General features: G+C 40.8%; 1 protein-coding gene across 1 annotated transcript; it reads right to left on the bottom strand.

Moving 5' to 3' along the window:
- Window positions 1-5004: 5004 nt before the first annotated feature.
- On the bottom strand, window positions 5005-12635 carry LOC133454756 (glutamine synthetase-like). Its single transcript, XM_061733479.1, has 7 exons — window positions 12560-12635; window positions 11387-11561; window positions 10297-10458; window positions 10058-10204; window positions 8188-8315; window positions 7881-8077; window positions 5005-5915 (listed from the first exon to the last, which is right to left on the bottom strand). Exons 2-7 carry the CDS (start codon window positions 11553-11555, stop codon window positions 5618-5620), a joined length of 1101 nt encoding a protein of 366 aa, XP_061589463.1. The 5' UTR covers window positions 11556-11561; window positions 12560-12635; the 3' UTR covers window positions 5005-5617.
- Window positions 12636-13523: the final 888 nt, after the last annotated feature.

Genomic DNA, 13523 nt, shown 5'->3' with positions numbered 1-13523 from the left:
GGCGCTCTAAAGCCTGAATTATGGTTCTGCGTTAAATCGACGCAGAGCCTACGCCGTAGGGTACGGCGCAGCCTTCGGCGTAGTGTACGCGGCGACGCGCACCGTAGGCTCTGCGTTGGTGTAACGCGGAACCATAAATCGGCCTTTACCTGCCGCTGCTGCTGCGGCCCTGCCTCCATCCCCTCCTCCTTCCCTCACATCCATGTCATGCCGTGACGTCACCTTGCTCACTGGGATTACAGATGTTTACTGGGGTATATAATATGAACCAAGGACGATAATGATATGCAATGTAACTCCCACTGCAGAGATGCAGTGCAAAGTGCAATCTAAGCTTGTGTGTTACTGAAAACGTTTTTGCACGAAAAAAGATTCTGTATATTTCACCATAAAATTAAGCATTTGCTATTTATTTGTTTTTCTATCCTCTTATTCCACATACTGTTTTTATGCTTTTATTCATGCACTATGCACTTTGCTTGTATGTCTATCTTTTAACTGCAAATGATGATGAGCCTGCACAAACAAGTTTTTTACCCATGTTACTGAGTAATATGATGTGACAATAAAGTTTGATTGATTGATTGATTGATTGATTGATTGAGCAGTGATTTTTTTTTTCTGTGTGTGTGTTTATGTAACACTTGTTATGGTTAACATTTTATTATATGTTCAACCATAGAGGATGTTTGGTTCACATTTAGCCTTCATCCTGTTGTTGAAGGCTTGAAAGCTGAAGTTTTAAGCGGTACTTCCCAGAGAGGATGTTACATGTTCTGTGAAACTGCAAAGTAGGCTTAAATAAAACCACAGGCATTTGTTATGGTGCCTGTTGCTAGATAGAGAAGCTGAGGTTTAGGTCTTTTGAGTGAACATAAAGGAGTTTTAGGAATATGCAGCAGATATGCATCAATAAAACATAAAACAATAAAAAAAAATCACGAGTTAACTTTCCATTTCTGATCATCTTTAAAAGAGACACAAGACTTTGTCTTTTTTCAAAAGGTGACACAATTTCCCAAGGAGTGACATGCTTTAAAAAAAAAAAAAAAAAAAAAATCAGATATAGAGTACAAAAGCTCCTTTTTAAACGGTGCTTCTACAACTGAGGTTGCAGCTGATTTTAGGCAGCGAGGTCTCCCATGAGGTCACCCCTCTACCTACAACCACCCTCTTCTGTGGCGTGTGTCTTTTTATGAAATCCGTGCTGCAGCTTATTGCAACGAAGTTGAGGGAAGATGAAGGTGAGGAGGCTGGATAACGTTACTCTGATCTGTGTCTGTGACGTCACAGTATCCTACAAATCTGAGCTGCTCATTGAAAGACAAAGATCAGCCCAAACAAAATTTCTTTTTTTTTTCTCCCAAGTTCTCTTACAGGTCCATGCAGAAATGTAGCTGAGTTTTTTTTCAGAGCATGAGACAGACCAGGAGGTTAGCACAACATGATAGTGTCCAAAAAGTCATACAAGGTAGACCAGTGGTTCCCAACCTGGGGTCCGGGCCCCCCCTGGGGGGGCGCCAGAGATCTCTGGGGGGGCGCAAAACTTTGTCTGCTTTGAAATTATGCAGTTGTAAACTGCATAATGTCCTTTTGTGCGTATTTTATACATTGGTGACATTGAAGAAAAACAAAGTCATATGTATACAGAGTAAACCAAAGAGAAATGTATCAAAAAAACATAATCAATGTTCATTTTTTCAATTAAAGACTATTTTGGTGCTAGTACGTACGGGTCGGGGGGCCCGGCTGGTCTTAGACACAAGTAGGGGGGGCTCATGGAAAAATGGAAAAAAGGTTGGGAACCACTGAGGTAGACCACCTTTTAGTTAATATCATTAAAGACCATTAAGTAAACATTGCGTGACATTGGCAATTTGCAGCATATTGCAGTACATTGTGTTTGTGTCTATTTATGTACACAAGGTTCTGTGTGTGTATGCTGTCAAGAAACTGTGTGTGACTAAATATATACAGACACATCTTTGTTCTGTAAAATTTGTTTAAAAAAAAAAGAAAACAAAAGTAACAATATGTGTAGAGCAAAGCAACCTCACCAAAAGCATCCTTGGTCCTTTTTTTATCATTTTAACTCACGTCTTTCATCCTTCCTTTTTTTAACCTATTTTCTATTGTTCCTGTCAGGATGTTGAGTTTTTAGATGGATTCATGTCTAGACTTTGCCCACTTGAGTAGGCTGTAAGACTTCTTTTTTGGCTTCCCTCTGCCCTGACCATCCACACAACCTCAGACCAATCTGAGAAGTGGCTCAATGTCAACTAATGTTGAAGCAAACAATTCAGGTTGATTCCGGGCAAAACCAGTAAGACCTACAATACTCTAATCTTATTTTGGTAGGTGTCCTTTACCCAAGCTCCAGAATATAACATATTGTTACATCCTGTACATCACTTCACAAGTCATTCTAGGTACCATGATCACACTCATCTTTGCATTGTTTGGAAATACTTCCCATTTATGAATGCATTTTGTCTCCGAAGGCACTTCCTACCTCTGACTTTACTTCCTGTCCCCAAGCAAAACGTCAGTAATAATTGCTATAGTGCATAAAATGCTCACAAAGATTTCCTGATTGCACTTGTTTGTCATATTACAGTATCAACAAGCTGCGTTTATCTAAATACAGAAGTAACATCAACCATGCAGAGACATACACTTTCTCTCCCTCTGCCGCATCATCTGACCAGGCTGGTAATATTCTTAGTAAACCATGGAAGTTCCCATGGCAACAGACAAACACCACTGTTGCCAAGTGACTGCCTGTATCCATGCAAAATTTGGCACATGATGGCATCGGATTTGGTCTAAAGAATCCTCATTTCCATTCTTGTATTATCATGTTTGTATACTAGTGTAGCAAAGGGCAAATCTCAAACTGAATAATGAGTCATTCTGATGCTGTAAGTAAGAGGATTGTGGGTCAGCTGGAGACAGGATGAGATGGTAGAAGGCCATATGTCAGGTGTGGCATGCATCATGCAGACGTGGATCGATGCCAGCACTGTGGGCACAATGACTGAATGATCATTCTCTTATTGACTGCAAGCTTGGTGTTTATGTCTTTTTGTCGTTCAATGCCTCATTCATTAAAACTGTCTCATTGATTTAAAAGGTCAACTTTGACATTTTCACCTTTGGTCAGGTGGCTCTTATAGGTGAATTTCCTGCAGTTGTCTATTCTTCCTGCAGAGTGATAATGGGATAAGGCGTAGAGACGAGAGAGATGTTACAATACCTCCCTCTAATGACCAATGACAGAAGTTTTCACATTCTTCTGCAGCACATCTGGAGTTAAAAGGTTGGTGTTTGAATGACATACGAGCAGTACTGGAGTTGAGGGGGGATGAGGGGGGATGGCATCCCCCCTGAAATAAAAACGGTCAAAATCATCCCCCCTGTAAAACTGCCATCCCCCCTTTCCATCCCTTATGTCATTTCATCAATGAATGTGGTTTTACTGCTATTTCAACATTTAGAGTCATCACCAGAAAAAATTACTTATTTGACAATTTTCACCTGTTTCAAGTAAATTTTCACTTGAAATAAGTAGAAAAATCTGCCAGTGGGACAAGATTTATCTTCTCATTACAAGCAAAAAAATCTTGTTCCACTGGCAGATTTTTCTACTTATTTCAAGTAAAAAGCTACTTGAAACCGGTGAAAATTTTTGTTTTTTCCAGTGATGAGTCTTGTTTTAAGTGTAATGAGATTTTTTTTACTAAAATGAGACATTTTAACTAGAAATAAGACAAATATTCTTGTTAAGATTGTGAGTTTTTGCAGTGATCCATTTTACTTATCCTGTGAAGGACAGAGTCATATTGATAAGTTCAGAAAACTATTTTTTATTGTTGTGTTTTGATGTATTTGATGTAAGCCCAGTGGATATTTAAAGCTTACAGAAGGCTGCATTTAACTGCTGCTATGTCATTCCTGCAGTATTTCTGCAGGTGTTTTGGTCACTGCTATTATTTGTAATATATTATATTATTTGTAATCAGCACAAATTATCTGTCCCCATATGATAAAATCCACCATCCCCCCTGATTTTTTTTTTTACAACTCGAGTACTGCATACGAGGCCTTCTAAAAATACTTTGACTGATTAACATGACTGGAAGAAACGCTACACAAAAGACATTTAGGTTTAATAAATACTGTACTTGTATTTATTTTTTTTGCAAACAACCCCAATGACAACATAAGCTTTCCCCGGTCTTTAAATGACTTCTTACCAACAAGCACACGTAACAACAGAATCAAACTTCAGATAAATGTGTAGTTGCTGTAATGATGCTATCCATTACTGGGGTAGCATACAGGCATGGATGGACCCCTGGCACACACCTGTAAAAGGTCCTGACTTACCATACATCTAGCCAAGAAAAGAGACACAAAACATGTTTAAATAAATGTGCTTGTGGTTGTTTGTCTGCTCCATTAATTGTCTCATTGCTGCAATTTTGTCTCTGTATTTGTGTTCTTTTATCTGTTTTAGATACACTTGCATTCTTTTTATGTGTCAAAGCAGCTGTGTTATTCCTGTTTGTATTATAATTGCATTCATTTAAGCTGTCTGTTATAACTGCTTTTCCTCTTCTGATCATTATGACTCTGCCTTCTCCTGGTCAATGGTTTCTTTAGTTCGCGTTGGTGTGTTTTTGCTCTTGCGTCTTTGTGGCTAATTTAGGCCCCGTTTACACATAGCCGGGTATTTACAAAAACGGATATTTCCCCCTCTACGTTTTGAAAAATTCCATCGTTTACACGAGATCGTTTTCAAAATCTCTTCGTTTACACGAATCTGCATAAATACGCTGTTAACCTCATGCCAGCCAATCAGAATCCTGGAAAAAACATCAACAAATGACACGTGTAACTTCCAGTTAAGGCTGATTTGTGGTTCCGCGTTACACCAACGCAGAGCCTACGGCGTAGGGTACGCGGAGACGCACACCGTACGGCGCGCATCGCCGCGTACCCTACGCCGTAGGCTCTGCGTCAATTTAACGCGGGACCATAATTCAGGCTTTACTTCCAAGACGGAACGAGAGTCTTTCGTTTGGAGTGACAGAGAAGTGGAGTTACTTTTAAGTGTGACTTTAGAATATTAAACAGGTAAAATACAAGAAAATATTGACAGTGGCCAAACTAATTGTAAACACAGGTCACACAAATGATGCTGGTGACGTTTCTGTTGCATAATGTGACGTTCTGAAGCCTAAATCTCCGTTTTCCTCTGTTTAGACGCAAACGTGAAAACTGAGTTTTTGAAAATCTCAGTTTTCGTGTAAACGAACGGCCAAAACGCATGAAAACGCCTCCGTTTTTGCTCCGTGTAAACGGGGCCTTACACTCATATTCATTTAGCACTTTTCTCTTTTGTATGCAACTGTCTATAGTGTATTTGGTTCAATTTTATTTGTTATTTTTACTATTAATAGTTATTTAATCTTTTTTTTTTATTTGTTTGTTTTTGCATTAACTCACCAACAAGACACGTTATACATTTTATCGTGGGCTAAATGAGCTACTGGACCTGTGTGCAGTAATCCATCCATGCTTAGACAACTGTATTTTTCTTTTACTGCTTCTCCTAATTTTCTTCTGAATCAAGAAAGCAGGTCTTAGTGATGGCCTCTGTCACTGCATAGGGGTTGCAATTTGCTGCAGGGCGGCGGTCCTCGAAGTAGCCTTTCTTGTCCTGGTCCACTTGGCGTGGGATCCGGATGCTGGCGCTTCGGTCAGCCACCCCAGCAGAGAAGTTCTGGATGTTGGAAGTTTCATGAAGACCTGTCAGACGCCTCTTGTTGTCCTCTCCTCCGTGAGGGTCGTAAACCACGATGTGCTCTTTGTGTTTTATGCGCAGTTTTTCAATTGCCTGATTAATGTACCTGTCATCAAAGTAGGAAAAGTAGTTATTTATAAGTTGAACTGTAAGATATTTATAGTGTGAAAAAAAATACAAAAAGTATTTTGCAGAAGTTAATATCAAGTAGCCTGCACAAGGTTATTTCTTTTTCTTTTGGCCATTACTTTTCACTCTATGGCTGCGTCCCAATTCTCCCCCTCGCCCTCCTTTTCTTCACTACCCCTAACTTTTGCGCGTTCCTGTGAAGGTAGTGGTGTCCCAATTCCTCTTTTCACCTAGGGGGAGGGGGCATAACGAGGGCTAGGGGCTGAGAATAGCCCCTTCAAATCGAGGGTTTTCACATGCTGACTTTGCGAGCGAGGGGCTATGAAAATTTCCCAGAATGCTTTTCGTCGTCATTTGCGGACTGAATCCAAAAAAAAAACATGGCGGACATTTCTTATTTTTTTGTGAATAAAATCAATATTTTGAGTTAGTTTCTGCATAAGAATGCGTTTTGATACATTTCTAGTGACAAACCTATATTTTACTTTCATAATATTCACTCAGTGAATGTACATAATCCTTTTTTTGTCCGTTGTTCGCGAAGAATCGCGCCGGAGTAAAGGCTGTTAGGTTACGGTGTAGGCTACGTAACCTACGCTGTAAGCTACGCCGTAGGCTACGTAAGCTACGGCGTAAGCTACGCCGTAGGCTACGTAAGCTACGGCGTAAGCTACGGCGTAAGCTACGGCGTAAGCTACAGCGTAAGCTACGGCGTAAGCTACGCCGTAGGCTACGCAAGCTACGCCGTAGGCTACGTAACCTACGCCGTAGGCTACGTAAGCTACGCCGTAGGCTACATAAGCCTATTGCATCGATTTGACTCGCCGACCGAAGGCAAACAGGCAGACTCGTCTCAGAGAAATAGAGAGAAATAATCCTGTGACTCGTCAGATTTGTTTTGGATGTTTCTGATATAAAATATTGGATAAACTGAGCCCCGGTTGCGGATCTTAAGGTTACCTTTATGCCTGAAAAAATATTAAAACTTAATAAAGTGCCATATTAACAGCGCTACAGCTGAAATTAAAACAGCTTTTGGCTCTCAGCTTCCTGATCAGGTTAGGGATGAAAACGAGGGGGAGTAGGAGAAATGGGACAGGCACCTGGGCCAAGTGCCCTAGATCTCAAGTGCCCTAAAATCTCCCCCTTCTTTTTTAGGGGTTAGGGAAGAAAAGAAGGGCGAGTGGAGAAAAGAAGGGCGAGTGAAGTTGAATTGGGATTGGGCCTTTATCTCCTTCCATTAGATACTATTAGACAACATGACAAACGTGCGTTGCTATGCAGATAATACTGAGCCAGACCTATCCCTTAGGCCAGATGAGACCAGCTGGCTGGACTGGAAGCATGTCTTAATGATGTTATGATCTGGATGAGTGCTAGTTTCCTGCTACTGAACTCGGAAAAAAACAACTTTGTTGTGTTTGTACCTGAACACATCTGAGAAAGATGGGTACGTCTTGTACGGGATTACTTTGGCAGCTAGTATTTGTGAGGAACCTTGTTATTTTTAACCAAGAGTTGTCCCCATCAAGCATAAGACTCTCCTCACTGGCTTCCCATTGAATCCAGGATTTCATTTTAAATCACTCTAATTACACACATAGCTTTTGTGGGCCTAGTTCCATCTTATCTTTGAGAACTTATAGTTATAGACTCCTCTCTTGTGGAGCAGCTACCAGTACCAGTCTGTCAGATCAGACTTAAAAGTTTTCTTGTACAAAGATTATAGATAAGGCTAGTCACAGTTCCTTTAGTTATGCTGCACCCACAACTTTTATTCTTGATTAACTGACCATCCATGATGAACTTGAAGTTGAATGAAGTTCTTTCCTCACTCAGTTCTCTGCACTCTTCTTTTAAGCGTAAGCCATTATTGTTGCAATTAACTTTGTTCACTGCTTAATCACGTTCATAATACAATTGTTAAGCCATGTTCACTCACTGCAGTCCTCCTTCGTCCCTCATCTGGTTGCTGCTGATGTTTGTGTGGCACCCAGCACCGTTCCAGTCTTCTACTGGTTTGGGGTCCATCGTTGCAGTCACCCCGAAGTCCTCACACACACGGTGCAACAGGAAGCGGGCCACCCACAGATGGTCACCCATCTCGATGCCCTCACAGGGACCCACCTGGAACTCCCACTGACGCCAAGAAACGCCGAGACAGAGGTCAGTGGGGAATGTTGGAGCGGATGGGGAAAACAAAAATGAACGGAAAGCAGTGACGCGGCGGCCGCATTGTCTCATATTACCTGAGATGGCATAACTTCAGCATTAGTGCCACAGATTTTGACTCCCGCATAGAGGCAGGCCTTGTAATGGCACTCCACAATGTCCCGTCCATAAGCGTGTTCTGCTCCCAGTCCACAGTAATAAAGGCCTTTAAACATAAAACTGGTTAGACAAAATATGTGCAAAAAACCAGAGCAAACAGTGTTTTTTTTATTTTTGATGGACATTTTTGAGGTAATACTACCAATTTGTAATTTTGTACTTCATAAAAGTCTTAAAGGTGACCTATTATGGCATTTAATGTATATTTTAAACAGGCCTTGAATGTCTTAAAAACAATCTAAAGCTTGTTTTTTCTACATGAATCAGAAATCCAGCCTGTGGGCCCTGTCACTAGTTTTACCGCTTGTAACCTCTTTTTCTGCGCCTCATTTTTAGGGAAGGGGGGGGTATGATAATGAGGCTCTGCGCTGATTGGCTCCCTGAATGACGTGTAGCAGGGGAGGAGGATAAACCTGCTCCGCCAGAGCAGCCCAAGCCTGTAAATTATCACAACACTGAATTTTCACAAATGGAAACTTTATTGTTAAAAAAATAAAATATGAGTTGTATATAAATAACATTCATGCACTATTTAAGCCGGATCTACCCGGCGGATGCTGAACGCTGGCCCTGGAGCCACGCCGGGCGCCCGGGAGCAGCGCTGCTGGAGCAGCGCGCATCACCGCTGCTTTAACGGGGGAATCTGACCGGTTCCGACCGGGCGGGACCGCAGGAACCCGCCTGGACTGGTAGCAGGGACTCCCGGGGACCGACCAGCGGAATTTCAGCCGGATCTGCCCGGCGGATTCTGCGCAACGGGCGCCGCAACCGCACGGCGGGCGCACAGATCGGCTCCGGAGCGCATCCGCGGCGCATCGCCCGTTACCGGTGATCAAACCGACAGATTTGCCTGAAAATCTCGGAGGGTGAAGCTGGTCCAGCCTGGGACAGATCCCCGAGGACCCAGCTCCCAAACCACCCGGGAACCTGGATGATTCAACCCGGATCCGCTCCGCCGCGGCGCAGCGTCCGACTGGCTGAAGGAAGGACCGCTCCAGCTCCGCAGAGAGCTGGTTGTGGGCGTGGTTTCAGCAGCGGAGGCTGAACCTATGGAAATCTGATCCTGTCGTTACGTAACGACAGGAGCAGATTCTAATCGGCTCAAAAAAAACCACGTGACACTGGGGGACTCTGTAAGGCGGGGGTCAGAGACCCTGCAGAAATTCATGGTATTTTGTCTCCCCTGTGCTGGCAGGGTGAGGGGAGACCACTTTATATATGTTAAAACAAGAAAAAACGTGTTTTTCATAATAGGTCCCCTTTAAAGACCTTTTCTCGCTGTGTAACATCTTAAACCAGTTAGTCAGAGATGTTGGTGGTTTAATAAACACAAAAACTGCATTAAAGGAGACACATGATGCTCTTTTTTCACAAAAGTTTACATATTTATTTTGGTTTTCATAATGTGCATCTGGTTTTGGTGGGTGGAGTTTGCCATTATAGAAAATATACAATGTAAAACTGGATAAAGAGTTAATAAACCGTGGGTCTGTGATGTCACAGGACCCTGTGATGGCTCAATAAGGATTAAAATTTTTAAAAAAGTTGCAATGTTTTTAACTAAGCAGCCACTTCACACAAACAATACACAAAAACAAAAAGATGCTTGTAGTTACTCTGCAGATAATGGATTATGGCTTTCTAAGAACCTGGCAACACAAATCTTGTTTTTTTTCTTTGCTGGGAAAAACATTAAACATACATGTTGTTGTAAAATTATGTAAAAAAAAAAAAAAAAAAAAAAAAATCAGATGTAAAAAGAAAGAATTAAATTACCAGCTGACTCACCTTGGGGTTCTGGGTATCCATTTGGGGGCCAGCTAAAAGGATGTCCATTTATTCCTAAGAGCGTATACTCCTGCTCCATACCAAACCACAAGCAGTGCTCTTTAACAACATCCATCACTGCTTTGCAGCTTGTGCGAAGGTTTGTTTCTGGATAGCAAAGACAAAAGCCAGCACAGTTTGTTTTTCCAGCTCTTACTGCCAAACAGGAAGAAACAAACAGTATGAAAGGAAAACCTTACTAGCAGGGATGCGGTCGCAGTTGAGGACCTCGCAGAGAACCAGTTTGTTGGGGTCAAGGGTGAACGGATCCCTGAACATCTTGACTGGAATGAGGTACATGTCACTGTTGGAGCCCTCTGCCTGGTCCGTGCTCGATCCATCATAGTTCCACTCAGGAATATCTGACGACATAAAGATGGACCATAATGAGTTCTTGCATCAAAGGATCTAATCTGAGGTCGAACTGGATTTGTAACATTCTTTTACATCTAATCCTACCCCAGATCCTCTCTGATGTTCACCGGCTGTACAGTACCTGTTTTGCATTCTGTTGATTCCAGCGCCACATGTTCACAAATGTATTCATGCTCCTCCTCTGCCCATCATCAGAGTTATTTCTGAGTTTCTCCTGAGTACCTCAGTGTATCTTTTATTACATAATTTAACTTCTGTATCATAAATGCCCTTTAAAGTCTCGTTTTATGGCTCATCCTTTTTCCTAACCTGCCATTTTAGTAGACATGCTTCTATAAGAAATGTTTTAAATTAGGGCTGTGCGATTAATCGATTTTAAATCTAAATCGGATATATTAATCAAAGTCGATGTTAAAAAAAGGAAATCGGAAAATCGACTAGAGCTCGTCTAGTTTGGTCAAGAAAATTGTAAATGTTGTCACTTCACTAAACTCAAGGAGGATTTACAGTATCTTTCAGTTGCACTTCATTCCCAATAGGGAAATTTGTTTGCTATTTTTCTTTAAAAATAAAGATAAAATATTTACACTTTTTTCCATTGTCTTTTGTAGTTTTACCAAAAAAATCGAAATCGAAATCGAAAATCGGGTTTTCAGAGAAAAAAATCGGGATTTTATTTTTTTTCCAAAATCGCCCAGCCCTATTTTAAATACATTTAAATGTTCACGGAGGAGCTTTCTGAAAGATCAAATAAAGTTGTTTCACATTTCAAACAAATGTGTTACTTTATGACATATCTTTCAAGGTACAGAGAGTTAAAAGGAAAAATGTAAATGATCTTAGAATCTATAAAGCGCATCAAACAATATAAAGTGAAATGCAACACATAGCAGGAATAAATACATTTAAAACAACCTTCTATGCTTTTTGGCTCTTCGTCCAGAGTTCTGGTCTTGTTGCGGAGTCCCTCTCCGCTCCCATCGATCCAGATGTAGGTGACCTGGCACTGCTGTCCCTGCGGCAGGCTCATGTACTGCTGCCGCACGCTCTTGTTGAGGAGCGCGCTCTGCGACACCGACTCCATGTTCACCTGCGGGCGGGAGGAAAGGAGCGTGTTCAGGTGACTGCACCTGTCCATCAGTGTTCACCACGTGTTTGCCATAAGTCTTTCTTTTATATCTTTATTCTGGAATATAATCCCCGACTATTTTAAATTGCAACTCATGCAACTCTTCAGGTATATGTCTGCGCTGCTGTGTTCACGTCCGCTATTGAGTCTTGCAGCGGCTCTTATATCTCACATGCAGAAACGCAGTTGCGGGAATGTGAGCAAGTACAGCAGCAAGTCCCAGGAACGAAACACTCGATTTTATGTGAAAACTTGCAGGGTTTAAAGCATATTTGAATAGCTGGAACTTCTCAGACACAGACTAGAAGACGCAATAATGGTGATTATAATAATTATACTAAATAATAGCCTAATAATAAACTCATTTTATTGAAGTTTAATTCTTCTAAGGTGTAATAAGCAGTGTTTTTACATTTAACATTAACATTTGTTTTGTGCGTGACTCAATCATTACTTTGCATTTCTTAAACAGAAACATTTAAAGTAATTTAACATTATTATTATTATTATTATTATTATTATTATTATTATTATTATTATTATTATTATTATTTTTATTATTATTATTATTATTATTATTATTATTATTATTATTATTATTATTATTATTATTATTATTATTATTATTATTATTATTATTATTATTGTTTCCCTGTGTTTTGTAACAGCTTCACAGGATTCTTATCTGTAATTGCTTTCTTTGATTTTCTTATTTTCTGGCCTTCTTTCAAGGTTTTATTTAGTTTTACCTATCATTTACCATCCGCATTTAAAAAGAAACAAATCTGCTGCCTCATAGATTCAGGACCCTAATTGTATTTCTTTTTAAAGTCTAATTTAGATGTTTGAGAAAAACCACTAAAGTGAAGCCTCAATAACTCAGCTGAGCGTTGGGAAACATATTTACTTTTCCCATCAAAATAAAGGTCAAGTCAAAATAGAAATCACATCAGACTCACTGTGTAGGAGGTGGCTTCAGATGTAGTATCAACCAGACAACTCAGAGACTGACGATCCTAAACTCGTTCACTCTTTTTAACCTGTCGACAAGGACACACGTGTTACTGACGTAAGGCAACGCTTCAAAGGATCCCTGCACCTGTGGGAGTGGTTCTCTGGCATTTACTTTGTTTCCGCTGCCGCATGTTGTTTACTTCTGATTAAATCAGCTAAAACCAAATCACTTGGAAATGTGACTAACAAGTCTCAGATGTTAATATTTCAATGAAGGAACAAATAAAGCAGGTCCGAGCAGAGGACGCTTCACGCTGGTACCACACACAACGCATCAAATTAAACTACTTTGCCCTAAACCATCCAATCTGATGACAAACAAACAATCAATTAAAAGCAATATAAAGCTGAAAAAGCCTGTAAACTCCCAGGAGAGACGGCGATGAACACCCACCTGTGTTGGAGAGGCCATCTGCTGATGGTGACTGACTGCTGTTTGCTGAGCTGAGAGTCTCACAGCTCAATGAACACAATTAGGGGCTAGAAGCTGCTTGTATGTTCAGTTTCTGTCAGATGAGCTGTACCAAGATCAGGCAGGGGGCAGAAATTCAACAGCTCCTGTAGAAACGAACAAAAAAAAGGATATGTCATCTAGGACACTGTGGGGGTTTGTTTAAGGGATGTGGGCACAGAAACACACAAACAACTTCAATGAGAGCCTCAAAGGGCCACTAGAATCAGATATTTCTGGGAACAACTTGCTCATCCGAGAGAGTGCAACCCATACATCTCTATTTAGTTTTTGTCGCTCAGCTAGTATTTCCAGGTCTGATCTGCATTTGGGCTAGGTATTCTTTAGTAAGTGGTTTATAATCCTGTTGCACCTGTAAGACTCCATCATGGATAAGTAACGTGGAAATACATTTGTGATGGTTATAAATAAGCTTTTGGTATCTTCTGATGTTTGGA

Source organism: Cololabis saira, chromosome 11 (assembly GCF_033807715.1).
Source record: "Cololabis saira isolate AMF1-May2022 chromosome 11, fColSai1.1, whole genome shotgun sequence".
Lineage (NCBI taxonomy): Eukaryota > Metazoa > Chordata > Actinopteri > Beloniformes > Belonidae > Cololabis > Cololabis saira.
This window is presented reverse-complemented; position numbering and strand designations above follow the sequence as displayed.

What these genes read in the sequence shown, in the direction of transcription:
- LOC133454756 (XM_061733479.1), bottom strand. Translation starts at nt 11,555, where the DNA reads ATGGAGTCGGTGTCGCAGAGCGCGCTCCTCAACAAGAGCGTGCGGCAG. An exon ending in CTGAAGTTATGCCATCTCAG is followed by an intron (nt 8,078 to 8,187) that starts GTAATATGAGAC and finishes TCTTGGCGTCAG; the next exon opens with TGGGAGTTCCAGGTGGGTCC. An exon ending in AGGGACGAAGGAGGACTGCA is followed by an intron (nt 5,916 to 7,880) that starts GTGAGTGAACAT and finishes CTTTGATGACAG; the next exon opens with GTACATTAATCAGGCAATTG.